Consider the following 26,077-nt stretch of genomic DNA (forward strand, 5'->3'; position numbering starts at 1 on the left):
CTCAGTATGTTTTAACAAAATTAAATGTTTCAAAACGAAAACATGTCTTCACATCCAGCATCTATATTATGTGCTCAGACAATGCAGGAAAACAAGAGCGCGGACTGGATAATTAATGCACGAATACTGGGAGAACACGCTCACCGGAGGAACGGTTTCTTCTCTTCGCTGGTGGGCATGAAGGGAATAGATTTATGGAATCTCTCATTCATATAAGCTGTTTCTCTGAGCTTTATAGTCTCTGAGAGAAACAACTCATGGGCATATTATACTTCTGCTGGACCATTTAACACCGTATGATTGGAAATTTAGAATTTGGGCGCATTGCAAAATAAAACTCGTAGCACTTTTGTTATTCAGTATCTAAAATACAGAACGATTTCAGATGACTGAGGGTTGACTAATCTATGTACTGACGTAGTTGTTACCTTAAATTTGAAAAGCACGGTCAAGACAAATCCATTCTCGCTTAGGGGGTGCGTATTACACACTTCTCCTATACTTCGGCATTCGCCGTCAAAATGCATTGAATTGACAAGCGTGTAAGAGCGAGGATGACTGATTCTAGTCAATGATTATTCTAACTGACGTGACTAATGAATACATATCTGCTTTTCATTCAACCTGACTTCAATCCACACTTCTACTTCCCCCTAACACAAATCTCTTTACCCGCGTATGCAATCTTATTTTTATGTCCATATAAAGTGAAACGAAAACTTGATTTCTGACCTTTTTTCAGCCATTTCTTAATGTGGACACCGACTGGACAACATCGTTGCTGGACGGGCTGGACGGCGAGGGATCGAGTGCCTTTCTCAAGGCAAGAGGGCGGAGGTGGTAGCGCTGGAGTAGAGTAATAGAGTAGAGTAGAGTTTTCAAAGGGCCTTTCTCAAGGCTAGAGACGAATGAACTGCAAAAGTTTAAAGTCTCTATAATACAAGACCTTCCTTCCTTGATTTCTGATGCATATATACGAAGCGTAGAATTTTATCGCTCGTGAGAGGAATAATTTTATTCAACTATGGTTTGAACTCATCACGAATGTCTGTTAAACGATGAAAAAATCGAATTAATCCTCCTAAAAGGAATATTGTGCTTTTCAGTAGTGTTCGTATGAATAACGGGCACTACTACAATGATCAGCAGTCCTATTTGTAGCGTGTTCTAGAGCGGTTCAGCATGTATGATGCGAAATCGTTCAAATATCCGATGTTTCCTGGCTTCCTGAAACAAAAGAAGGAGATTGGTAGAAAGTTGGTTTCGCCGAAAGAATATCAAAGTCTGATTGGGGCTTTGCTCTATGTCATCGTTATCATCGTTAATGATGTCTTCCGCAACATCTATTCTGGGCAGAAGAGTCGAGGAGCCATCCGAGGCGGAGTGGAACGAGGCAACGTTACCTCAAATGGACGCCGGACACAGTGCTGTATCTAAACGGGTTTATGGATGCAGACTGCCTGCACTAGAGGCGAATGAACTGAAAAGTTTAAACCCTCTTAAAGCCAAAAAGAAGAAGAAGAAGACTGCCTGCAGGGGATAAAGCGAATTCATCAATTCATTCAGCGTTGAGGAGAAGTAAATGGAGTAATGGCAGTGTCTTGTGGTAGCGCAGGATGAAATCGTCGGAAGAGGATCGAAAGATAATATTAGTCCGTATGAGCAGGGATTTCTTTCAAATAGGTATACACACAACTTCTTAGAGAACAAATATCAAAAATGAAAATATTCACAAAATGAATCTGTATCTATTCAACGGCAACCAACAAGTCTTTATTATATGGCAATCAGATTTGAACTGATCAAAATTAATAGTTTTAACTAAAATTAAAAATAAAACTCAAACACAACCGTTTTGCTTCTGTCTCCCCAGTGAATTGATATTCCATCTCTGAAATCTAGATTCCTGTTAATTACTCCGGGAAGCGCAGCGTGACTCATTACGCTTCCATCTGACAGATGCGTTGAATTACCTTCCAGATCTATACATCAGTTTCTCCTTTTCCATTTTCAGCGACCTTTACATTCTCGCACGGTTTCAGGCTCGGAATGTACTGACCGACGTGGGACAAAACGATCTCTTTGTAACGGTACAGTATGATGCCGGCGATGGTGATTCCAAACAGCACTCCAGCAATGATTTCGTAATCATTCTCCAGGTGGTCGTAGTCATTCTCGATGCCGATGAGAGCACCGAAGAACCGTCCAAAGCCAAAGTGCGCGATCACTGGAAGAGCTTGTGCAATCGCGGTCGCTTTGCGTGGTAATATATCACGGAAGAGCAGAACGATGGTTACCCAGGTCAGACCAAGGGTGGCGGGCAGCAGCCAGTCCTCGATCACGTCCCACAGTTCCCAGTCGAAGATAGCCAATAGCACGTAACGCGCTACCAGAGACAACGCGGCGGCTACCAGAATCTTGCAGGTACCGAAAACCTCGATGATTCGCTTCGAAAATATGAGCACCGGAATAGCGAGCAAATCACCAGCGAGCATAATCGTTCTCCACACCGGTCGCATTGCTCCTTCTTTCTCGAAATGATCGACCTTCTCCACCTTCGGTACATCCGTCATGTGTGACTCGTCGACTGAGTCAATTATGCTCCAGAGAGACCCAAGCGCGAAAGTTATGAGGAACGGCAGCCAACACTTTTTGGCGTACTTCACGAAGGCTGGAACCGAGAAGAATTTCTGAGGATTCGTCTTAAACTTCCACCACTCCTCGGGTGGCGAGAGATCCATCTTCAGCGGGCTGAGAAGAACAACAGCGGCGATGGTGTTCAATATTATGAACAACAAGTACGGCTGCTCGGAGTCATCGTTGAAGAAGACAATCCAGCCGATAGCTCCCCAAACTAGCTGATGACCGAAATCACCGACTCCCGACGCCGGATCCCTGGTTGTTATGATCACTATGGTATTGAATAGGGTCAGGGCAGCCAGTAGGAAGAAGTCCAACAGGGAACGGATCGACAAATAGAAATAGAAGGTAGAATCTCCACGATCATCATCGCCATCGTTGTCCTCATCCTGTAAGTAGAGGTTAGAAGATATCAACCCTCTGTAGATTGTAATGTTTATGGAGTACTCACGCCGTCACAGCTTGTTCCATAGAGTAAACTCGTGTTGTCATCATACTGTTCGACAATGGCACATTCGATAACCGGCTTGCAACCAGATTCCTGAGCCTTGATCCAGGCTTTGTCAATTTGACACTTGAAACCATCTGGAAAATAATAACTATCAGTTAAAAAGAATCTACTTCAACAATTCATATCCTACCTAGCGGATACATGCATTCCTCGACTTCATCTCGCTCGTTATGCTCATCGAACGAAGCCTTTACCTCAATAACCTCTCCGCTGTAGGAATAGCACTTCTCGTCCTCATCTTCATCGTCTTCATCTGAGTCGTGACAAATCTGTGGCGCCGCGTAGTCCGCCACCACATTCTCCGCTGCGTCCGAGATGCCATCGTTATCATCGTCATCATCGATGCTATCCGGAATACCATCATTATCATCGTCCGTGTCGTCATCATCGAGGATGCCATCATTATCGTCGTCGTCATCCTGATCGTTGGGAATGCCATCCCCATCCAAATCATTGGCATTGCGCGAGCCCGCATCCAATATGTCCGGAATACCGTCATTGTCATCGTCTACATCTTCGGCATCCGCAATGCCATCGTTGTCATCATCTGTGTCCTCCGAGTCGGGTATTCCGTCGTTATCATCATCATCATCTTGGTCATTGGGAATACCTTTATAAGAACAGAAAATTGGGCCCAATAAGTATGGATGATGCAACAGTTAAACTAATCCTGTCCAACCATCTCCATCCAGATCGTCGGAGCGAGGCTTGTCCTCCTGGTCATCTGGAATGCCATCATTGTCATCGTCAATGTCCTCTGCATCCGGAATTCCATCGTTATCATCGTCATCATCCTCCGCATCTGGAATTCCGTCATTGTCATCATCGTCATCCTCTTCATTAGGAATACCTACATGCAGAATAGGATTGTGCACAATGGATTATTCGCCAATTCGGGTGAGCCAATTGAGAGTTAATTCAACTAATTTTGCTTGTGAATATTTTTTTTTTCGTTTTTCACGCGAAAGGTTGCAACAGCGTGCGTATGGAATGATCGGAAATGTATTGAAGCAAGCTAAGCATACCATCACCATCCAGATCGTTGTGCTTGGAGATAGAATCCTTGTCCCTGCTGTCCGGAATGCCATCGTTGTCGTCATCGGTATCCTGCGCATCCGGTACACCATCATTATCATCATCAGGATCCTCAGTGTCAGGTATGCCATCATTATCATCATCATCGTCTTGATCATTTGGAATTCCTGTGAATTTTCGAAACGAAGCTTCTTTAAGATACAATACAGTTGAAACAAACATTGTCAGATTCGAGGTGAGGAAAAAAAGGTCTAAAAGTTGTATAATTTTGAATACCGCCAAAGTTTAGTGTTTTCTCGACATCGTTGAGGTTTAGAGAGATAGTACTCGCTGGCTGTTTTATGAGGATAGTGACAAATGATCAGTCGCAGCTCGTTTAGGGTGGATGGTGGACTCATCGCATGGCGTTGAATTCTATAGTGGCTGTAGTGATGTAGTTCATGGGCGTAGAGAGCAGAAAGTTCACAAATGACAGAGTTCTAATGTACAGATGATGGAAAACAACTAGCTTCGCAGAGGGTTATCTTAGCTTTACGTACCATCGCCATCTAAGTCATTGCCCTTGGACTTTGCGTCGGTATCCTCAGCATCGGGAATACCATCATTGTCGTCATCTTCATCTTGTGCGTCTGGTACACCGTCATTGTCGTCATCCTCGTCTTGCGCATCCGGAATGCCATCATTATCGTCGTCATCATCTTGGTCATTCGGAATTCCTAGAAAAATGCTCAACCGATTGCTAACCGAACTCTACAACGTGTCGTTTCCAATTCCAATTCAAGTCTCATTCCCAATTGAGTATTTCACAGTGATAAATTCGCTGCGAGAGCAAACCATACATACCGTCACCATCCAGATCGTTAGCCGTCATCTTTGAGTCAACATCCGCGCTGTCTGGAATGCCATCGTTATCATCGTCCATATCCTGCGCATCCGGTATACCATCGTTGTCATCGTCGTCGTCCTGTGAGTCCGGAATGCCATCATTGTCGTCGTCAGGATCCTGATCGTTGGGAATACCGTCTCCGTCGAGATCATTGCTTTTCGCTACGTCCACTGCTTCATTGCTTCCACTGCCGTCATCTGCGCGGACACTTTCACTCTCCTCCCCTACACTTCCAGCATCTTCGGAATCCTCGTCAGAGTTTTGGAGAGCAGCCATGCGTACCGCATGATCCTGGCGTTCGTAGCAGTTGCTCTCGAACTGGACCTCACGCTGGCAGCTGTAGCTGCAGTCCTTCAGGTTCAACAGTCCGTTCTGGAAACGAACAAAACACATTAGAAAAGTGTTCAAATCAAACTCTTTTGTTCTATTTTTTCCTATATTTTGATTGGATTAGTAATCTGAAGATGTGGATCATATCATACCTTGTCTCTGAAACTAGTGTCCTGACAGATGACAGATACCAGAAACAAGGATAACGAACAATCTATCGAAAAAATGATTCCAAATAAATCATTCAAAATATTTCCATTTTTTCTATCTTTCTGGCAGAGTTTGAATACCGTTACGATAAACGTCTTCGTGTTTTTAAGCAATTCACGAATCCAGCCACTTTTTTATTACTTCATATAAGCGGAATTGCATTTGTCATCGAAAGGAACAAGTAATAATCGGACGGCGCATTATCTGGGAAATATGGCGAGTGAGGTTTGACTCCCCATTTGAGTGTTTTCAATTAGGTCTTCAAACGTGACCCGAATGAGTTTCTTGTGGGGTCTAACTTGCGGATAAATTATTAAATGAAGGTCGAACTTTGTTTGTAGACAACTTTTACTTATATGGGTTTCGTAAGAAGCAGTAGTACAAACATCCGAAATATCGAGCCGAGCAACCGAAGTCAAAAGAAAAATCCTCCAGAATTAGCACAGAAAATGGCACCGTCGGGACAACTCAGCTAGCTCAGCTGGTCAAGCCTCCGATTCAGGTTTTCAGTCTGGAAGGACGTTACGCTTGTGCTCTGTATTCAGCTGCCTCCAAGAACAAGGTGTTGGATGCTGTCGAGAAGGATTTGAAGGGTTTGCCGAGTCATATGCGCTCAGATCCGAATGTTCGTGATCTGTTGATTAATCCTTCGATCAAGCGCAGCATCAAGGCCGATGCACTGAAGGAGCTCTCGACCCGTGTTTAGTACAATAATAAGACTCTGCAATTTATTTTTGGAAAAATATCCGGTCTTGGGTTGAATCAAATAAACTATGTTCATAATCGACAGAAATGCTTCTTGGATTTCTTGTTGACAAATATGACCGAAGATTTTTGTTTGACTAAATCATTAACTCCACTTTGGAAAAATGCAGCCTTCCACACAGCTATCGAATATTCTATATTTATAGATAACGCCCAAAAACCATTCGATTATGAATTCGAGGAAGTCTCTGATTACACTAAAGCAAATTACCAATCAATTAGGTGTAAGCTTAACTATTTCAATTGGCAGGATATATTTAAAAGTGTGGAAAACATTGAAGTAGCACTGACGACTTTTTACTCGTAGATCAATGAAATTATAGAGGAGGAGATACCAACTAGAAGAAAAAGGGGAAATATAAACACAAAGTATCCGATTTGGTTTAATCAAAACATAAAGAATCTAACAAATAAAAAACAGAAGGCGCATAAAATTTATAAGAAATACAAATCTGACGCTAATCTCGAATAATATCTGAATATTTGCGAACAGCTCAACTCATCTGTTAAAATCGCTTTTGAAGATTACAACTTAAATACAGAGTTTTCCATCACGCATGCACCTTGACGATACAGTGGGGAATGATCCAGAAAAAAATTGCTACCTCTTTGCATTTTTTCAAGAGGTTTATGATGAAACAGCTGAGGAGGACCGAGATCGTGACATCTTTGCATTTCTTCCAGAATTTCCATGTGATGTTGGAGTCAGAAAACTAACTTACATTGAAATTTTTGACGCATTAAATAAGCTTGATGTCTCGAAGGGTCAGGTCCTGATGGAATTCCACCGGTTTTTCATAAAAAATCTGGCATCTGGATCAACAACAACAAATTTGCTGGAATTTGTCACATTCACTTTGAATGCAATGGATAATGGTAATAAAGTTGAAGCTCTATACACTGACTTTAGTAAGGCTTTCGATCGTGTTGATATACCATTACTGCTTCTTAAACTTAAAAAAATAGGGATAGAAGTCAAGCTATTGAAATAGCTAGAATCATATTTGACTGACCGCACGCAAATAGTAAGGTTTAATGGGAAAATTTCAAAACCAATATTTTTACATCCGGAGTTCCTCAAGGTTCTTATTTGGGGCCACTTTTGTTCATTTTATTTGTTAATGACGTTTGCGTTTTTCTTAATAGTGTTAAGGCACTTATCTACGCAGATGATATGAAGCTGTATATGGAAATAAAGAATGAAGAAGACTCTCAAACATTCCAAAATGAAGTTAACATAGTTTATAATTGGTGCACTAAGAGTTTATTACAGCTCAATGTTAGGAAATGCACTTTGATGACTTTTACGAGAAGAAGAACACCATTGAACAATTAAGCTGTTAAGCTGGGAAATCAACCCATCAGTAGATGTCAACGAGTAAGAGACTTAGGCGTGGTCTTAGATTCAAAACTAACCTTCGTTGATCATTATAATACAATCATCCATAGAGCAAATAATATGTTGAGCTTCATCAAACGCTTCAGTTACCATTTCCACAATCCGTACACAATAAAAACATTGTATATTACATACGTCAGAACAATTCTCGAATACTGTAGTATTTTATGGTCCCCCTACATAACTTCACACGAAGAAAGAATTGAATCTGTACAAAAACAATTTTTTTTATCCCATTTTTTTATTTATCAGGCTCATTAGCATTTTATCTGTAACAGAGCCGGGTTTTTTTTATCGTGTACATGTACATATGTTTATGTTTCTAAAAATTGAAAATTACACAGTAGTAGTAGTAGCCATTTAGGCGTTAGGTTTTCTGTTCCATTACATTATGGTAAATTGCAATGTAGTAGCCATTTAGGCGTAAGGGTATTCTATCTGTTCTTCCATTGTTCAGCAGCCCGGACAGCGAAGGCAGTTGATATTGATCATTGTTGGGTTATTTATAGAACAGCAGCCCGATGTTTCTTGCAGAGCAGAGCAGTTGTATGGATAAATCGATCTTTGTTCCACCGTGGATCGATCTCCATAGCTGATGATGATGGTTGGGTGGACGTAGTTATTCTATAACAACATAAAGATGGTCAAGTCAATTGAGGTCCCTGAGTTTGAACTCACGATCGATCGCTTAGTAAGCGAACGCGTAACCAAGTGGCTACGAAGACCCCCCCCAAAAAAAAAACAATTTTCATTATTTTTGGAAAAATTCAGTTTTCAATTTGTAAACTAAGCTGGTCTTCATACCATCTCACTCCATATGAGGCACGTTACATGCTAATCAATATGAAAAGCTTAAAAGAACGTCGGAACTCTGCCATGATTCTATTTATTATTGACATCATATCACAACGAGCGGACTCAGAAGAAATACTAGGAAACCTAAATTTTTACGCACCGATTAGGCACCTGAGAAACCCTAACATTTTCTACATAGATTACCGAAGAACGAATTATGCCAAATATAGTCCTATTAATCGTATGATGAGCCTCTGTAACGAACACAGTGAAATAATTGATGTAACCATGTCAAGGTCAATGCTCAAAGACTATTTGAATAGAATAAGATATAGTTAAATTTCACTATAATATTTGGTCAGCATATTTAGTCTACTCTGGTTTGACGAAATAAATAAATAAATGAATAAATAATAATTTGTTGATTATTTAACTTGTTAAAATCGTCTTTTGAATTAAACGGATAAATTATCCAGTCAGCTCTCTTTTGTTTTTTTTTAGTTTTAAGTAAATAGTTTTAAGTAGTATTAAGAATGTATTGGTCTACAATTTTGATTGACGACAATAAAATGATAATAATAATATAAATTGATAAAAAGCATAGTATAAACATTATATTTCATGGTTTTGATTTCATGATTATTCTATATATCCTATATTTTATACTTAGGTGCCTATTCCTTCAATTTTTAAAAAATCCTATTCAATTTGAACGAGGAAAGTGTCACCTTTATTTGGGTGATGGAGTAACGAACGTATTAACGGGTATATCAATGTGAGCGCTTGGGTTGTCATGATGTAGACTCACTTTTTCGTATTTTTGCTCATATTGTGGCCGTTTTTGAGCGGTGCTCAACTTAATCGCAACAGTTGGATCTGATAGAGTTCCCCAGTGATGATTTCCATCGATTTCTGTTGCTCATAATAAATAACATCGACCTGTTCTGCACAAATACACAGCATAACCTCCGCAGCATGATTATTCATCAAATCGACGAGACAAATCGATGATCGGGCACTCTTCATAGCTTTATCTTCGTTGGGTTGCTGTAATGAATCCATTTCTTTGGAAGTTTTGGTTTGCGTTTTCTACCTGAATTTCTATTTCCGCTTTCGAACAAAGATCGATTTCTTTAGCGCCAACATCAAATGGACTAATAACGCTTGTCACGGTGTAATTCGATTTTCCGAATTTTTCCATTTCCTTCAGAGTTTTCCAAAAGTTTCCTCGGAGAGAGGGGATGAATGTCAATTTCTTGCCCCGTAAATGAATGCTGCGTTTCAACCGACAAACTTTATTAGCTTCTGCTTTGAATCCAGGTGGTGGTCGCATGTATATTTCCTCGTCCAACTCGGCATACAAATATGCAGTTTTATCACCGCTTCCGTCGTTTTCGGAATCGCTCTCAGCAGCAATATCATAACCATCATAACCGTCGTCATCTTCTACTATTTCACCATCATCGTCTTTTTCATCGGATGTATCGACTGCGGTCGACTTCGATCTCGTAAAGAATTCAACTTTGTTCTCCTCCTGAATATTTTCGATGGGTTTTCCTCGTTCGCCATCAACAAACGTTGCGTCCCGACTGATGTAGATTTTCCGTGTTGCTTTATCTAGAAATCGGTACGCTTTGTGATCTAGGGAATATCCGACAAAAAATAATCTCTTTGCTGCCCGCAGCAAAGCTTCTTCCTCTGTTGTTTCGGGATGTGTACCCAGGCGCTGTTACTAAAAACTTGAAGATGACTAACGTCTGGTTTTCGATCGTGCCATAGTTCGAAGGGCGTGACTGTAACGGATCTTGATGGTGATATATTTTGCAAATATACAGCCGTATTCAATGCTTCCGCCCAACAGCATTGGGCCAATCCGGAATCAAACAGAAGGCATCTACCCATTTCGAGCAGATAACGGCTTCGGCGCTCCGCAACTCCATTTTGCTGTGGACTATACGCAGCCGTGTATTGTGCCTTGATCCCTTCTCGACGGTAAAACGAACTTTATTTTTCGCTGCTGTATTCTCTCCCTTGATCGGATCGCACAATTTTTGGTTTACGGCCAAATTGTTTTGACCGCCTCGACGTATTCTTCTAACTATTCCGCTACCTCCGATTTCTCTCTCAGAAAGTACAGTGTGCAATATCTCGAACTGTCATCAATAACGGTCATGAAATATCTGAACCCACTCACCGAAGGTACTTCTACTGGTCTACACACATCCGTGTGTTCCCTGAGAAAGAGCGTACGTGAGCTTTTACCCTTACAGCAACATTCGCAGGTTTCGTTCACTCCGCACTCGCTGATTCGGCTGACTAGGTTGTCTCTCCATTCTGGATATCGCGTTAAAATCACGATGGCCTAACTTCTTGTGCCACTCGTGTTTGCAGCCCTTTTTATGGTTTCTATCCGTCAACAAGATGACTTCTTTCGGTTGCTTCAAGTAGTACAGACCTTGTTTGAGCGTTGCTATGGCAGCTGTTTGTTTACCACACATCACTCTGCAACCGCTAATGTCAAAAATAACAGTTGTGTGTTTCTGTGCTAACGACGGGACTGACAGAAGATTCATCGGAAACTTGTGTGTATGAATAGTTGCCCTGGCCTTGGCGTCTCCTGCGTTCCAGACTGCAGCGTGTTCCGCTTCTGGTTTTTGACCTGGTTCAACGTAACGCCACAAATCTTCTCGAACCATTAGGAGTTCCACCTTAAAACGCCAGCTCGCGTAGTTCGCATTGTTTAATTTTTGTAAATTGAATCGGCTTCCGTCCATTTTTCCTAATTTTTCGCCTTTTTAAAAAAGAAAATTTCGTGCAGGCCCATAACCTGTTGTAAGATAAACGACCGTTTCACACGAATGACTAACACCGAATGACTGATTTTATTATTCCAATAAGAAAATGAACTGAACAGATTGTCTAGATTAATTTCATTTATGTCACTTGTTTGCCTCGTTGCATGCGATTTATGTTTACACGCAACACCCTCAACTATTTTGCTTTTGGTTACAGTCAGTCAGCAGTCCACATTTGGCGATTTGATTTCCATTTATAGACGCAGGGCATTCCTTAGGAATAGATTAAACAGACTTTTCACAGTCCATCTCGCTCCCACTGGCAACTGTCCGTTTTACCCCACCAGTACAATTATTTCAATAATTAAAATTTTCCACTCAATAATAAATTTACTTTTCCGTACATACATAAGATCGCTTCTCTGTTATCTCACAAACCGAAATATAACCATCAGAGAATTGAATTTTGTTATTAAACTACTTAAAATTCTTAATATCGAAGCAGCTTAAATTACATCTACACGCGGAATCATATATGATTTTCGGTTTTTGTTTCCCTTCTCCACTTTGATTAGTATTCATTGCCATAGGGTAGCTTAAATATTATAGAATAAGATGTAGAAGGTGTTCTCATTAACAGAAATCTGAAATTCAAATTGTAACTATACAAATCAACCACCTGTCCATATTACCCCCACTGCCCGTATTACCCGCGGTTCCCCTAATACTTCCACTCTACTGCCAGAAGCTATTGTTTAGTTCTTTCTTAAATGTTTGTATCTTGTATCTTTGTATCTGCATCAGGTTTATATGTCAAAAAACATCATATACCGCGAGTATAGATTATGTACATAAAAATAATTTCTGTGGGAACTAGAGTGTTCGCAATGATATGACATATCAATTGTGGGTGGGACGAAGTTCGCCGGGTCAGCTAGTTTGTTAATAAAAACGAATTCTGTTTCAAATGTTGGATATTTTCAGATATCTTATATTGTCAGTCTCCTCCCTCCCAAAAATTTCCACGTGATAAGTTCGACCATAACACCCAGTCATCTCCACCCATGAAACATCATATAGCATCCCCCTCCTCCCCACCGGATAGTGCCTACACACTCTGGTAATGATGCTTCTTCCGCTGGTAATGATAAAGCATTTATTTCTGCTACAAGTTACCTCAGAAGTACAATTTAATAAGTGCGCACTTTTGCCCCGTAGGGTGCGCACCTTTGCCCCCACTATGGGGCAGAGGTACGCATTTGTCATTTTGTATTAAAATAGTTTTTTGTCTAACTACAAACAAAAGTCGAGAAATTCTTGTACTACGTTTCGTAGGTAATATATTAGGCTGTCAAAAAAGTCCTGCGGTATTTCCGCGAGGTGTCGTTGTAAGCGCGTAGTTCTAGTTGTATTCATTGTATCGAGTCATACTATAGCTTGTTGGAAAGGTATTAATATAGTCGCGCTATAATATAGTCCTTGACAGTGTTTTGTTTGGTTAAGTCGTTCGTGAGATATAGTGTCGCAAATATGGAGCAAAATAAAGCGAGAATCCGACATATTTTACAGTACTACTATGACAAAGGCAAAAATGCATCTCAAGCTGCCAATAAAATTTGTACAGTTTATGGACCCGATAAAGTTTCCATTTCCACCGCACAACGATGGTTTCAACGTTTTCGTTCTGGTGTAGAGGTCGTCGAAGATGCGCCACGCTCCGGAAGGCCTGTCGTCGAAAATTGCGACAAAATCGCTGAATTAGCCGAGAAAGACCGGCATAGTAGCAGCCGTAGCATCGGCCAAGAGCTGGGGATAAGTCATCAAACCGTTATTAACCATTTGAAGAAGCTTGGATTCACAAAGAAGCTCGATGTATGGGTGCCACACACGTTGACGCAAAAAAACACCTTTGACCGTATCGACGCATGTGAATCGCAACAAAATCGACCCGTTTCTGAAGCGGATGGTGACTGGCGATGAAAAGTGGGTCACTTATGACAACGTGAAGCGCAAACGGTCGTGGTCGAAGCCCGCTGAAGCGGCTCAGACGGTGGCCAAGCCCTCATTAACGGCCAGGAAGGATCTGCTGTGTGTTTGGTGGGATTGTCAAGGAATAATCTATTATGAGCTGCTTCCCTATGGCCAAACGCTCAATCCGGACCTGTACTGCCAACAACTGGACCGCTTGAAGGTAGCACTCATGAAGAAGAGGCCATCTTTGATAAACAGAGGCCGCATTGTCTTCCATCAGGACAACGCCAGGCCACACACTTCTTTGGTGACGCGCCAGAAGCTTCGGGAGCTCGGATGGGAGGTTCTTTTGCATCCGACGTATAGTCCGGACCTTGCACCAAGTGACTACCACCTGTTTTTGTCCATGGCGAACGAGCTAGGTAGTCAGAAGTCAAAAGAGGCCTGTGAAAATTGGGTATCCGAGTTTTTTGCCAATAAGGAAGTTGGCATCTCGTTGGGAGCAAGTCATCGAACAAAACGGCGCATATTTGACTTAAAACAGATGATTGTAACTAATTTTATGAACAAATGAAAATTAAAAAAAATACCGCAGGACTTTTTTGACAGCGCACCTTTGCCCCGCACTACTCTACACGAACTACTTTCTTAATGCCTATGTTTAATTGACAAAAAATTGTTCTAACAATGAAATAAATATTTCTGTTTCACTCGAAATGTTATTTTTCCTAATTGGCACAATTAGGAATAGGCAAGTTTTGTATTTATAGTGATGTATTCACAAGGGTTAATACAATGTTTTCCGGATATTTACCTTATTGTAATCCCAATTGTGACACACGCCGTCCTCGGTGCACTTTTCCTGCAGGATGTATGCTCCCTTTTTGTTGCACATGAAGCTCGCTTGTGGGGTGCAAATTTCCGGCGGTGGGGTTCGACTCACACCAAACATCAGCACAACATAGAGAACGATCGATGCAATCAAACTGACGGCGGTCAGAATGCGAATGCGTTTTCCATACGCGAAAGCATTCGAGGTTGCCCATTTGTCCACCAGCAGCGCAAACACCAGCGGACCAAACAGGGCCGCGATAGGAATGATCACCGATATCGAGTAGATCTCGTTATAGTCGAACCCCTTGTGAGCCATGTTCGACTGGAGGAATGGATAAATGCATCCCAAGCCTGGAAGAGAAAATTTAGAGGAAAGACTCGGATTGAAGTACTGCTCAGATGCTGGTCGATGGTGTTTATTTTAGAATGCATCGACATACGAAATGGATTTGCAAGTGTGCAAACCGACTCACCTCCATAGAAAAGAAATAGAACACATTTCAGCGAGAGACGGTGTTTGTCCTCGAAAAGTGTTTTGCCCTCCATTTTCCGGAGCCTGGCAGTTTCAAGCCGCGTTGGATGCCGCCCTCACGTTCGTGATCGCCGGGCCAATCGTACGCTCCGTTGAACTCCTGTCCAAAGAAAAATATATAATTTGCCAACTGCGACCGTCAATCAGTCGTGAGCGATCGCGGATCATTCAACGGAAGGCGTGAGGTAATCGAGAGTCCGGTGCCAATTTTCCAGATTTGATTCCACCGCTCCGCGGAATGCTGTTGAGATTTGAGGATTCATTTTTTTTTGGTTATCATCTCCGCATGAACCCGAAGATTCGTCGTATTACTTAATCGATTCAACGTGTTATGGTGTACTTTTTTCACGAAAGAAACAGGACACAACAGATTCGTCAACCAACCCACCTGCAGTAACTATTCAGCGGAAGGCGTGTTAGACGTAAACATCTGAAAAACTCATTATAAATAGACTGGTTACACTGGGGCAGCTCGTCTGCCCCCGTATCAGCACCTTCTTTCCGATTGTCTCGGATGAACATTGAGTGTCATGTTTTTCCTCACATTTCGTTACGTTTTTCCCAAAGAACAGTGCGTGTTACGATCGAGAAGAATGAGGGAATACATAGATGTGGTATAATATTTTTGCACTTGACATCTGAACGGTAGAATTATTTCTGGCATCTTCAGCTTGGCTTTGATTTCATTGTTTTCTAGTGTCGCTTTCTATCGCAATTTAAGTCAGTGATATAGGGGTCTATTTCTGGCGCTTATTATTTCCCACGCGTATCATTCGTAAGCGAATGATAATGTTCATCTTCTCATTCGATACTCTCTCGTATGTGGTGTAGTCAGACAACTTCTTCGTTCCAAATAATAAAGGCAATAAGCATTTGAGGCCAATACAGCGTTTCCGTACGTGAACAGAGCGCAGCGCTCATTAGTTTGTCAAGCCACGGCCTCAGCACCTCCCACCACATCAGTCGACTGTCAGTAGCTTAATAAATTTTGTGTGCCACTGGTTCGGGTTCTAAATTTATCAATACCCCGACAATTTAGCAATCATCGTCATTTATACAGGGTATTAAAACGTTCAGTGTAGACGCCTGGCGGGAAAAGAATCAGTTATTGTGATTTTCAATATGATATTTGTGCATTAGCAAGCACTTGATGTTTTAACAGCGAGAGGAAATTGTTATGATGATTTTGAATGTCGGATCATTGAAATTAGTTCAATAAACCCACCGGATTCCATGAAGTAGAAGCGATTACTACTACAATGGATTTTTATTTTTTCGAATACCACTTGGAACGATTCAAAACGAGTAATAACAACCTGTTGAATCACGGTAAGGTTATATCTTCTGACGGAGTAAATGCATAAATATTTGAACAGTACTGAAAATAACTTTCCAACTACCATACAACGCAAATTGGTGTTCTCGCAACACATTGCTTTAGTCGATGTTGTTTCAACTGCTTCTAACCAGACACCATTTTACGTCACTGTCTACAAGAATGAAGATCTGAAACAGAGAAACTACATTCACATATTGTTATGGATCATGATTTACGAATCATGACTATACCGACGTGAGGTGATCTGATTTGTTAGGATGGTACTTTGGAACTAAAAACTCATTGTGAGATACAATCTCTACCGGCTAGAATCCAACACCTTGAACCTAGTAAAGAATGCCTTTTTCTGGGGAGTAAGTTATTAACCCGTTTTTGAGGTCGTTCTACGAGGTATGCGCCGGTAAACAAATTTTTGTTCATTGTTGGATTCAGATTTTAGTTAGGTGTCATATGTTTTTTTTGTTCTATCAAATCACTGTGAACTAAACGTGAGATGGTCATGAAATTCTGATTCGTATTCGTGTTTTCCGCGGACCAAATGGATCTGTCAATATTGACACAATTGGAAATTCTTCCCGCGAACTAATTGTCTGATGTGTCAGAATATTTTCGAAATACCAATACACTCGTATTTGTGGATTACGAAATTGTCACTTTTCCGGCTTTGAAACGATCACTTTCCTTCAAGTTTCAACATTTTTGATGCGCTATTACGTTATTCAGTATGTCCCATGAAATGGCGAAAATTTGGTTTATGCATCGCGAAGAAAACTCCAAAGTAAATTACGGCGATTGTAGGATGCCATCTGACTACTGTTTACCGCGTGAAACATTCTCTCAATGTTGGGCCATGTTCACGGAAACCGGGTAGAGGGACGACCCAGGACCGCACGTATTGCAAATGTGATGAAATCGGTCAAGCAGAAGTTGAGTACTTTCAGGGTATGACATGAACAAATCCACTTGCGTAAATTTGTTTTACCGTGTTTTGTGCATCGATGCACCCCTCGATATTGACAGCTGGTTGTTTACATATGACACAAACATAATTTTCGTAGCTGTTTGGTCAACTTTTCGTGCGTAGTGACGTGTTTTTGATTCTGAATAAGCTTTTGGAAAATGGTTGGAAAGCAAATCTCATGAAGGGCCTGATCACGAACGTCACTTCATGGTGAAAACAAGTGAATTGTATGCAACGTTATTACGGCTGCCACCGTGTGTGTAGAATGCGGAAGAGTTCGTCTGTCGTGACAACTTTGATGAACTCGGTGTTATTATGAATATCACGATACTGTCACGTCACGGGGAAAAACAAGTATATATATTTTTTTTTATCTCATTTATTTATTTATTAGGCTCATCAGCATTTTTTAGCTGTAACAGACCCGGGTTTTAATCGTGTACATGTACATATGTTTATGTTTCTATAAATTGTAAATTACACAGTAGTTAGTAGTAGCCATTTAGGCGTAAGAGAATTCTTTCTGTTCATCCATTGTTCAGCAGACCGGACAGCGGAGACAGTTGATATTGATCATTGTTGAGTTATTTATAGAACAGCAGCCCGATGTATCTTGCAGAGAGCAGTTGTATGGATGAATCGATCTTATTTCGACCGTGGATCGATTTCCATCGCTGATGATGGTTGCGTGGACGTAGTTATTCTATAACAACACAAAGATGGTCAATTGAGGGCCCTGAATTTGAACTCACGATCGATCGCTTGGTAAGCGAACGCGTAACCAAGTGGCTACGAAGACCCCCAAGTATATTTGTCACTTGTGTTTTAGATTGTGAAAGCTAGTCACGCGGAATGGAGTAAGTTTAATTTCGGATTTGTTTAGCTTTTTTGCTAACATTTTGAATCTTGTTTTGCTTTTTAAGAAAGAAAAGATAAACAAACTGCAATTTACCCGCTTGGTGGCATTTTTAGAACGAAATCCTGACGTATTCAGAGGACGTAATTTTTTTTATATGGATTCGATAAATGCGCTATGTGATTTAATTGAGGACCTCAAATGTAGCTCCCGTAAACCGATTAAAACATGGCGAAAGGTCTAATTTCGATTGTCCTAAATGAATAGATTTTTTTTGTTTCTACTTGAAGGATTAGACTAACAGAGAGTTGCAACCCCATAAAATGGCAATGGAGGCCACTGGCCCAAAACGATCATTATGATTCATTATGTATAATATTGATTTGTTGATATTTTGAATGTAAAATAATAATTGTAATGTTTTTCCAACATTGCAGAGCTGGTTTTTGTTATTCAAACATTTGCAATTAGTGGACAAGACCCGAATCAGGACGAAAGTTACATCGAATAAGGCCATTGATCTTTTGTTTTTACGTAATAGATATTTTCAACGATATTGTTTTGAAGACATTCCTTTTTTTTTTATTAATCCGATTATTTTTACAGGCTCAGTTACATAAGTTTAATGGAGCCAAACTCTTAACTATATTTCAACTAGCATATATCAACATGTTGTTTCCTTAATTCTATGGTTAATGAGATAGGAAACCGATTACTCGCGGTCGACTCGAGTTTAGAAGGGTGACACATTTTCATTAGGAAAAGAATGGGATGTGTGTTTACACTCGCACTCACATTCACATCCACATTCTCATTCACACTGACACTTCACACTCAATTCTAAAAACTATCCTTACATTTAATATGTATTTACAATTTAACTTATTCTAATGTTAGTAGGAAGGGAACCGATAGCTCGCGAAGGACGAAAAGGAGGGGAAAAGGATATATGAACAATCACACTCGAAGATCGATAGCTTTAAGGAAAACATATATTTGGGACATGTAATCAAGGTCTAACCGAGCCAACACATCTCTCACCGGCACATTGGACTGCTTTCCTCCAGCCCGAAGGGAGTTTTCTAAATTCGATCTGGCGACAAGATACAACTCGCACGACCAAACAACGTGTTCGATGTCGTGGTAACCATGGCCACAACCGCAGAGATTGCTGTCGGCAAGATTAAAACGAAAAAGCAACGCGTCTAACGAACAGTGATTGGACATGAGTCGGGAGAAGGTGCGAATAAAGTCCCGACTCAAGTCCAGACTTTTGAACCACGGATTGAGGCTAACCTTAGGGATAATTGTGTGGAGCCACCGGCCAAATTCATCTTTGTTCCATTTGCGTTGCCAGTTAACGATGGTATTTTTACGAACTAAAGAATAAAATTCATTGAAGGCGATTTGACGCTGATAAATTTCGCCTTCAATTGCACCTACCTTTGCTAATGAGTCAGCCCTCTCATTACCCGGAATTGAGCAATGTGAAGGGACCCAGACAAAGGTAATGACATAACAGCGTCTGGATAAAGCACTCAAAATTTCTCGTATTCTCTCAAGGAAGTACGGCGAGTGCTTTTCCGGCCTCACTGAACGGATAGCTTCGACAGAGCTCAGACTATCCGTTACAATGTAATAGTGTTCAACAGGTCGTGAGGCAACGCTGTCCAGCGCCCAGTTTATTGCTGCCAATTCAGCAATATACACTGAGCAAGGATACTGAAGACTGTGTGAGGTGCTAAAAAATTTATTGAACACTCCAAATCCTGTGGACTCATTCATAGAGGACTCATCAGTAAAGTACATATTATCACAATTGACACGCCCATACTTTGCTTCGAAAATCGTAGGAACGATCCCCGATCGATGATAATCTGGAATTCCATGGATTTTCTCCTTCATGAACAGATCAAAATGTACAGAGGAATTGATGTAGTCAGGAAAACAAACACGGTTGGGAATATACGAAGAAGGATCAACCTGCATGGAGACGAATTCATGATATGAGCTCATGAATCCAGAATGAAAATTTAGCTCGATCAGCTGCTCAAAATTTCCGATCACCAATTGGTTCATAACCTTACACCGGATGAGGAACCGAAGAGATAATAAATTGAAGCGATCTTTTAGTGGGAGTACGCCTGCCAAAACCTCGAGACTCATGGTATGCGTTGAGGGCATACATCCCAACGCAATACGGAGACAAAGATACTGAATTCGCTCGAGTTTAATGAGGTGTGTTTTGGCAGCTGATTGAAAACAGAAACTGCCATACTCCATCACTGAGAGAATAGTTGCTCGATACAACATTATAAGATCTTCGGGATGGGCTCCCCACCAGGTGCCGGTAATTGTACGGAGAAAGTTTATTCTTTGTTGACATTTTTTACTCAGATACCTAATATGGGCCCCCCAAGTACATTTGGAGTCGAACCAGACCCCAAGATATTTGAATGACATAGCATGAATGATCGGTTTACCCAAAAGTTGAAGCTTTGGTTTTGCTGGTCTATGCTTCCTAGAAAAAACCACCATCTCTGTTTTCTCCGTGGAGAATTCGATCCCTAGCCCAATGGCCCAGGTTGAAAAATTGTTCAAAGTATCTTGTAAGGGTCCTTGCAGGTCGGATTCGTTTGATCCTACGACAGACACCACTCCATCATCTGCTTGTCTCAGGCTGCAATTTTGTGTAAGGCAATTGTCGATGTCGCTTACATAGAAGTTGTACAAAAGGGGGCTTAAACATGAGCCCTGGGGGAGTCCCATGTAGGAGACCCGACTTACTGTCGAATCCCCGTGAGAAAAATTCAAAAAAGACATACTTTGAATGAAAGAATATTTCAAATAAGGAAAAAAATATATCAAATAAGGAAAAAGTATATCAAAGTACACGAGAATGGGCAGGATAAGAGAATTAAACTTCAGAATCCCATATGGGAGTAGCTCAGCTTATACTGGTCATGAGATGGATAAATTCGGTTTATTCTGTTCAATTAAATTGAAAACTTTGAATACATTTGAATACTTTGAACACGTATTTCTCACCCTAACTTAACTATTTCTTATAATTTTCCTAGCATTGGCTGGACTTGCGTACTCTGGAACCAAGAGGAGTGCAAACAGTGACGAATGTATCGAAGAAATACAGAAATGTATTGCACAGCAGCGCATAGTCAAACCACAAAAGTACTGAGCGAACAGAAATAATTTTTAAGTAAAAATACACGCACTAAACGCCAACAAAAAGTTGTCAAGAAATACAAATGTTCATTTTTTACTTTCAAGATGAATACCATTAAAACAGAATCTGATCGGAACTGCATGTACTAAGCGATACTTTTCATTTATATTTCAACAATTTAAAACAGCATTCGGGCATCTTTATATGATAGTAAGTAAATCGCTTCACGAATACGAACGAATTATTTTGACCTGTTTTGACGTTTGTTTCGCGTCAAGACAATGTTGCCACTTTTGCATATGTCGATTGGGTATGAATCTTGGATGAATTTTAGAATGCACAAGTCGATCTCGTTCGGGTTACAGAATGCAACATTGTACTAATTTCAAACCCGATCGTGAACCAGAATAAGGGTGAACAGTTGACGGGACGGTGAAGATGACGTTGTATGTGTATCGCACTTAATTGAGAGAACCTTTTTTGTCCCACCAATAAAATCTTCGTTTTTGTTTTAATATTCGATTTCAAGTTAATTACTATTCCGGAACCCGAACGGGTTCGGAAATTTCGCAATCGGATCGAGATCGACTTTTCATTCTGCAACCCGAACGAGATCGACTTCCGCATTCTTAAATCCGTCCGAGATTCAAACCCATTCGACATAAGCAAAAGTTGCAGAATTCCCATGACCCAAACAAACGTCAAAAAAAATCATCCGTATTCGTGAAGCTATTTACTTCCTATGACATTAACGTGCCCGAATGCAGTTTAAAAGAAAATATATCAATGAAATATGAATAAAAATTATTACTTGGTGTTATTCAAATACTTTGAACGAGTATTTCTCGCCCTCACCTAACTATTTCTTTTATAACTTTACTTTGGTTTTCGCCAAAACTTTATCAATAATATAACATCCCTATCACAAACAATTTTGTGTCGCCTCAAGGCAATGGAGCCACTTTTACATATGTCGATTGGGTTTATATCTCGAATTGATTATAGAATGTTTGAATCTCGGATGGATTTTACATGTCGATCCTGTTCGGGTTACAGAATGCAACATCGTGCTAATTTCAAAACCAATCGTGTTCCGGAATAAGGGTGAATGTTTGTAATTGGAAATCACTACAACACGGTAGTAGATAGGCCACCGGTGAACCCAATCAATCTTCTATCCCGTGTTTCACTCTCTCGCTAATCAATCTCGTGTTCTTTGTTTTGGAATAGAATTGAATTCAACTCACTTCTATAAACTTTTTTAAAATTATTTTTGTACCCAGTATTTTGCACACATGTCAGAACTGCTCTGCTATTTTTGTGAGATGCAAATGTTGAATACGAAAAAAATGGACACACGAAAAATACAACTATGTGTTGTTTTATAAGTGAAAATTCAAAATTTCATTGAATTACCGCCTGACCATTATAAGGAAGTCGATAGTATTAGAAAAGCATCCTATTCTTAACATTCATTCTAATGTGGTGACTTTTTTAAAACGGAACCCGGAGTTGTCCACGAGAGATGCGGTGCAAATGTCAGGATTTCTTCATCATATGTCCCAGAAGCAAAGAAGAGAGCTGGTTCGAGAAATCACAAGACACAAGATGTTGCTTCGTGTCGGACCGTAACACGAAGCAATATCTGAACACGCTTAAGGAAACTTTACAAGAATTTCTTGGCGATTCAATTGCGTCGTTATGGATGTAAAGCGTATTGCAATTCGATTTGATTCTTTGTTTTTGAGAGGCTTGACACTTCACAGTTCATTCGCCTCTACTGCAAGCTCGGGACAAATGTTTAGACTAGAAAATAACAAAAAGGTCGAACATCCCGAAGATGTCTCCTATTCAGCATGCAATCTGTAACTGCGAACTGGGAAGTGACGCTTTCGTAACTGTTGGAACCATGACACAGGAGATTTTTTAAAATGACATACCTCCAGGAGAGGCATTATTTGGCTCATGAAGTACGGAAACATTTTGGAGTGTTATGCATAATTTTGCCAAAAATAAATCAAGGATTTCCATCGATGGTCAAATGAGTACGCACATTTATTTTGTAAATTGCTGAGATCGTCCAAATTCAGCATTGCATGCTTCACACAAAAAAAAAATCGACAAGGTTTGGCAATCGGTCAGTATTTTGTGCATCAATGAACTAATATGTAAGTGTTTTGGAGTGGGTGGACGGAATTATTTTATTTTGTTTGGCAGTCATGTCTTGCGTCATAATATTTGTATTTTCAAGCTTTTGGTATTAATAAAATCATTTATTTGAAATGTTGCTATTTCCACTACCATTTCACGCGTTCCGTTTATGTGCATCACATTCTGCAGAAGGTTTTACTTGTTTGAAAACAAAAACACATCAACGAAAACTCCCGCTTGTTATGTCGTTATAACAAGTGATATTCAAATCCATTCAAGTGTGGCTACAAAGCACAAACGCGCTCGCAAATAATTCTTATTTCGAACACATATTCAACTAGTTTCGCTTCAATGTGGTTTGACGGCAGTGAGCCGGTTTTCGCGTGTTTCCTCAAACACCCAACAGCACCATCTTCCGGAGGGAAAATTGCCACCGAACACCCGACGTAACTTAATGCAGAGCAGTTTTCTTGGGGCCAAGCGGCGGACCGATGTCACCGATTCAGAATTTCGTTCACTCGTGAAAGATGGAGGTAGGTTTATTTTTTCCTTTAATTTTATCACATCCGCCGAGAGTCGGAGCAGCAGTATTGCTGCTATTTTTCTGATGTATCTTTCTGTAAGATTTTTTTCACACACTGCGGCAGGTTGATAATTAAGGAAGTAAGCAGATTTTTTCAGTTTCGTCCGACCAAGTCAAGCCTTCTTGTTGGTTCATGAAGCACACATTCCGCGCATTTACGTAATTTCTGTTTTTCGAAGATCTGTCACTTGATCGTATTTTTCTGCATTCGATCGCTGGAGCTCAAATCTTCTCCGAATTGCTCCCTGTGGATTAACGTCAGAAACTTCCACGCATCACTCGGTTTACATTCTTTCATCACAATTATATATTTTTATCTCGTTCATTCTTTCCCGCTCAACCCTTCACTAGTGGTTATCCTCGTGGATTATTTTCGATCGAATCCAACCAAGCGAGCACTTACTTCCGAACGCGTCGGGAAATCTCACTCAACTGTCTGTGAACAGAGTGGACATTCTCGTCGACTGCACCGACTGCTCCCACACTCGAAGGTGCTCGAGATGGGATCTCAATTCATGCGCGCATGCGTTTCCGGTTTTGAATAGGAAACTGAGGAATTTGTTTTGCTATAGTTTCACTATTTTTCATTCATTTTTACTTCTTCTCTCTATGAAGTGATCACGGTACGAATACATGACTGAGAAGTGCCCAAAAGTGTTCGAATTTTTCACCGAATTCATGTTTTTGAATGAATAGTTCAATATTTTTTATTGTTTGTCGAGAAAAAGTTTGACTGCAGACAGTCTAGAAGTGTCCAAACCGTTAAGGCATCGCCATAATAATTCATGATTTACTATGCGTTCCCATCATATCGAAATAAACAATTGTCGCAAATGATAAGTACCTATGCAGCATCAGAATCGTGCACCCGTCAATTGTTGTAAGTAAATGCAAATCACTCCACTGAAGCTGACACGAGCCGGCGATTTATGTAGACAGTAATCCAAAGGATTCATTAGTTTCAATCAGAGCGCCAATCAGCGGCTGGCGATTTCAATAACGTTCACCCCGGTGGTGTGGGGATGTGATAGCGATCGTGCTCTACAACAACGATTCACTGTTATCGTGTTTTTGTGAGCATACTTTCCTGTGTTAGGTTATCCCGTATGAACCGGATTAAACATCTGAAGACAGGTGCCCATTCTAGTCACTGAATTCTCAGGGTCAGTTTCGATACTCAAATGTGGATGAAAGGTACTCACGAAAAGTGCCGCAATGAGAACTCTTCGGGATTGCGCATGTTTTTTTTCACTGTGAAGTCACAATTGTGAGTTGCGCGGTCAAATATCTTAATTATTTATTGCAATTTCATGGGATGCTTACGACTGATATGGCTTATTCATGGTTTTCCTAAAAAGTTCACTGCGATGCAAACTAATTTTGAACTATTTTATTCTGGATTGATTCTGACCACTTGAACTTATTTATTGAGATGGACAATTTATTTCTATTATTCTATTATACTTTCCTAGGCAACATTAAGTCTACGATAACTCATGGTTCATGTCCTTGGGTACGAAAGTGACCTCGTTGCCTTCGTACCACTCTAGGACATTCCTTGAATAGTGGTACGAAGCTAGATTTGGCCAGAAGATCGTAGGGCCCTCGTGTTGCTTCAACAGAGGAAGCAGACGCTTCTTTAGACACTCCTTGAGGTAGATCTGCTCATTTACATACCCGGTAATTACGAACGGCACACTCCGTTTGCCACGTGAGAAGATCGCTTGCCATATCATGTATTTCTTGACCAGCTTTGAAAGTTTCTGCTTTCTTATTTCCTCCGGAACATCAAACTTGTGCTGGACGGTGAAGAAAAGTAACCCCGGAAGCTGCCTGGAAGTCCGCCTTGGCGTAAGTCGCATCATCTATGATGAGACAATGAGGCTTCGTCAGCATCTGGGTGAACAGTTTCCGGGCCCGTGACTTTCCCTGGTCTTCTGCACGTATACAGTCCCCCCGGGTCTTTGGCTCTCTAAACGAAAGACTTGGACAGATTTCGTGGACAGATTGTACTCATCTCAAACAAGTTGAAATTTGTGCGGAATTTACAACTCATATCCCAATGTACATCTCTCTCACCGTGTATGTCGCTGAACTGGGTGCGATATACTACGCACTAGGCATCATTGAAACATTGCCCATCGACCATTATTTTATTTTTTCAGACAGTCTCAGCTCAATGGAGAAAAGGCAAATTGCTTATAATGAATTTTTCCACATTCCTCGTCAGCACACGCTCGTAAGTTGGCAGCGCATGTGGAGTGAAGATGAGTTCGGTCGTTGGTTACACACGATTATCC

The 26,077-nt window shown here is 40.7% G+C and overlaps 1 protein-coding gene across 6 annotated transcripts; it reads right to left on the bottom strand.

The window, feature by feature from the left end:
* Positions 1-1,741: 1,741 nt before the first annotated feature.
* On the bottom strand, positions 1,742-24,316 carry LOC129765373 (uncharacterized). Of its 6 annotated transcripts, none has more exons than XM_055765630.1 (10): positions 24,181-24,316; positions 14,645-14,803; positions 14,152-14,522; positions 5,030-5,444; positions 4,726-4,902; positions 4,177-4,353; positions 3,831-3,953; positions 3,282-3,761; positions 3,092-3,225; positions 1,742-3,029 (listed from the first exon to the last, which is right to left on the bottom strand). In XM_055765630.1, the coding sequence occupies exons 2-10, from the start codon at positions 14,715-14,717 to the stop codon at positions 1,983-1,985; spliced, it is 2,997 nt and encodes a 998-aa protein (XP_055621605.1). In that variant the 5' UTR covers positions 14,718-14,803; positions 24,181-24,316; the 3' UTR covers positions 1,742-1,982. The 6 variants fall into 6 exon arrangements, with proteins under 6 accessions (XP_055621605.1, XP_055621600.1, XP_055621602.1 ...); XM_055765625.1 differs by having other exon boundaries at positions 3,831-4,001; XM_055765627.1 differs by lacking the exon at positions 24,181-24,316 and adding an exon at positions 23,937-24,167 and having other exon boundaries at positions 3,831-4,001.
* Between the last annotated feature and the right edge of the window lie 1,761 nt (positions 24,317-26,077).

Source organism: Toxorhynchites rutilus, chromosome 2 (genome assembly GCF_029784135.1).
Source record: "Toxorhynchites rutilus septentrionalis strain SRP chromosome 2, ASM2978413v1, whole genome shotgun sequence".
Classification (NCBI taxonomy): domain Eukaryota; kingdom Metazoa; phylum Arthropoda; class Insecta; order Diptera; family Culicidae; genus Toxorhynchites; species Toxorhynchites rutilus.

Bases quoted from the DNA above. Each gene is read 5' to 3' on its own strand.
- LOC129765373 (XM_055765625.1), bottom strand. From the start codon at position 14,717: ATGGAGGGCAAAACACTTTTCGAGGACAAACACCGTCTCTCGCTGAAA. The intron at 4,354-4,725 runs GTACGTAAAGCT...GAAAATTCACAG, and splicing joins CAATGACTTAGATGGCGATG to GAATTCCAAATGATCAAGAC. The intron at 3,030-3,091 runs GTGAGTACTCCA...CTCTACTTACAG, and splicing joins ATGGAACAAGCTGTGACGGC to GATGAGGACAACGATGGCGA.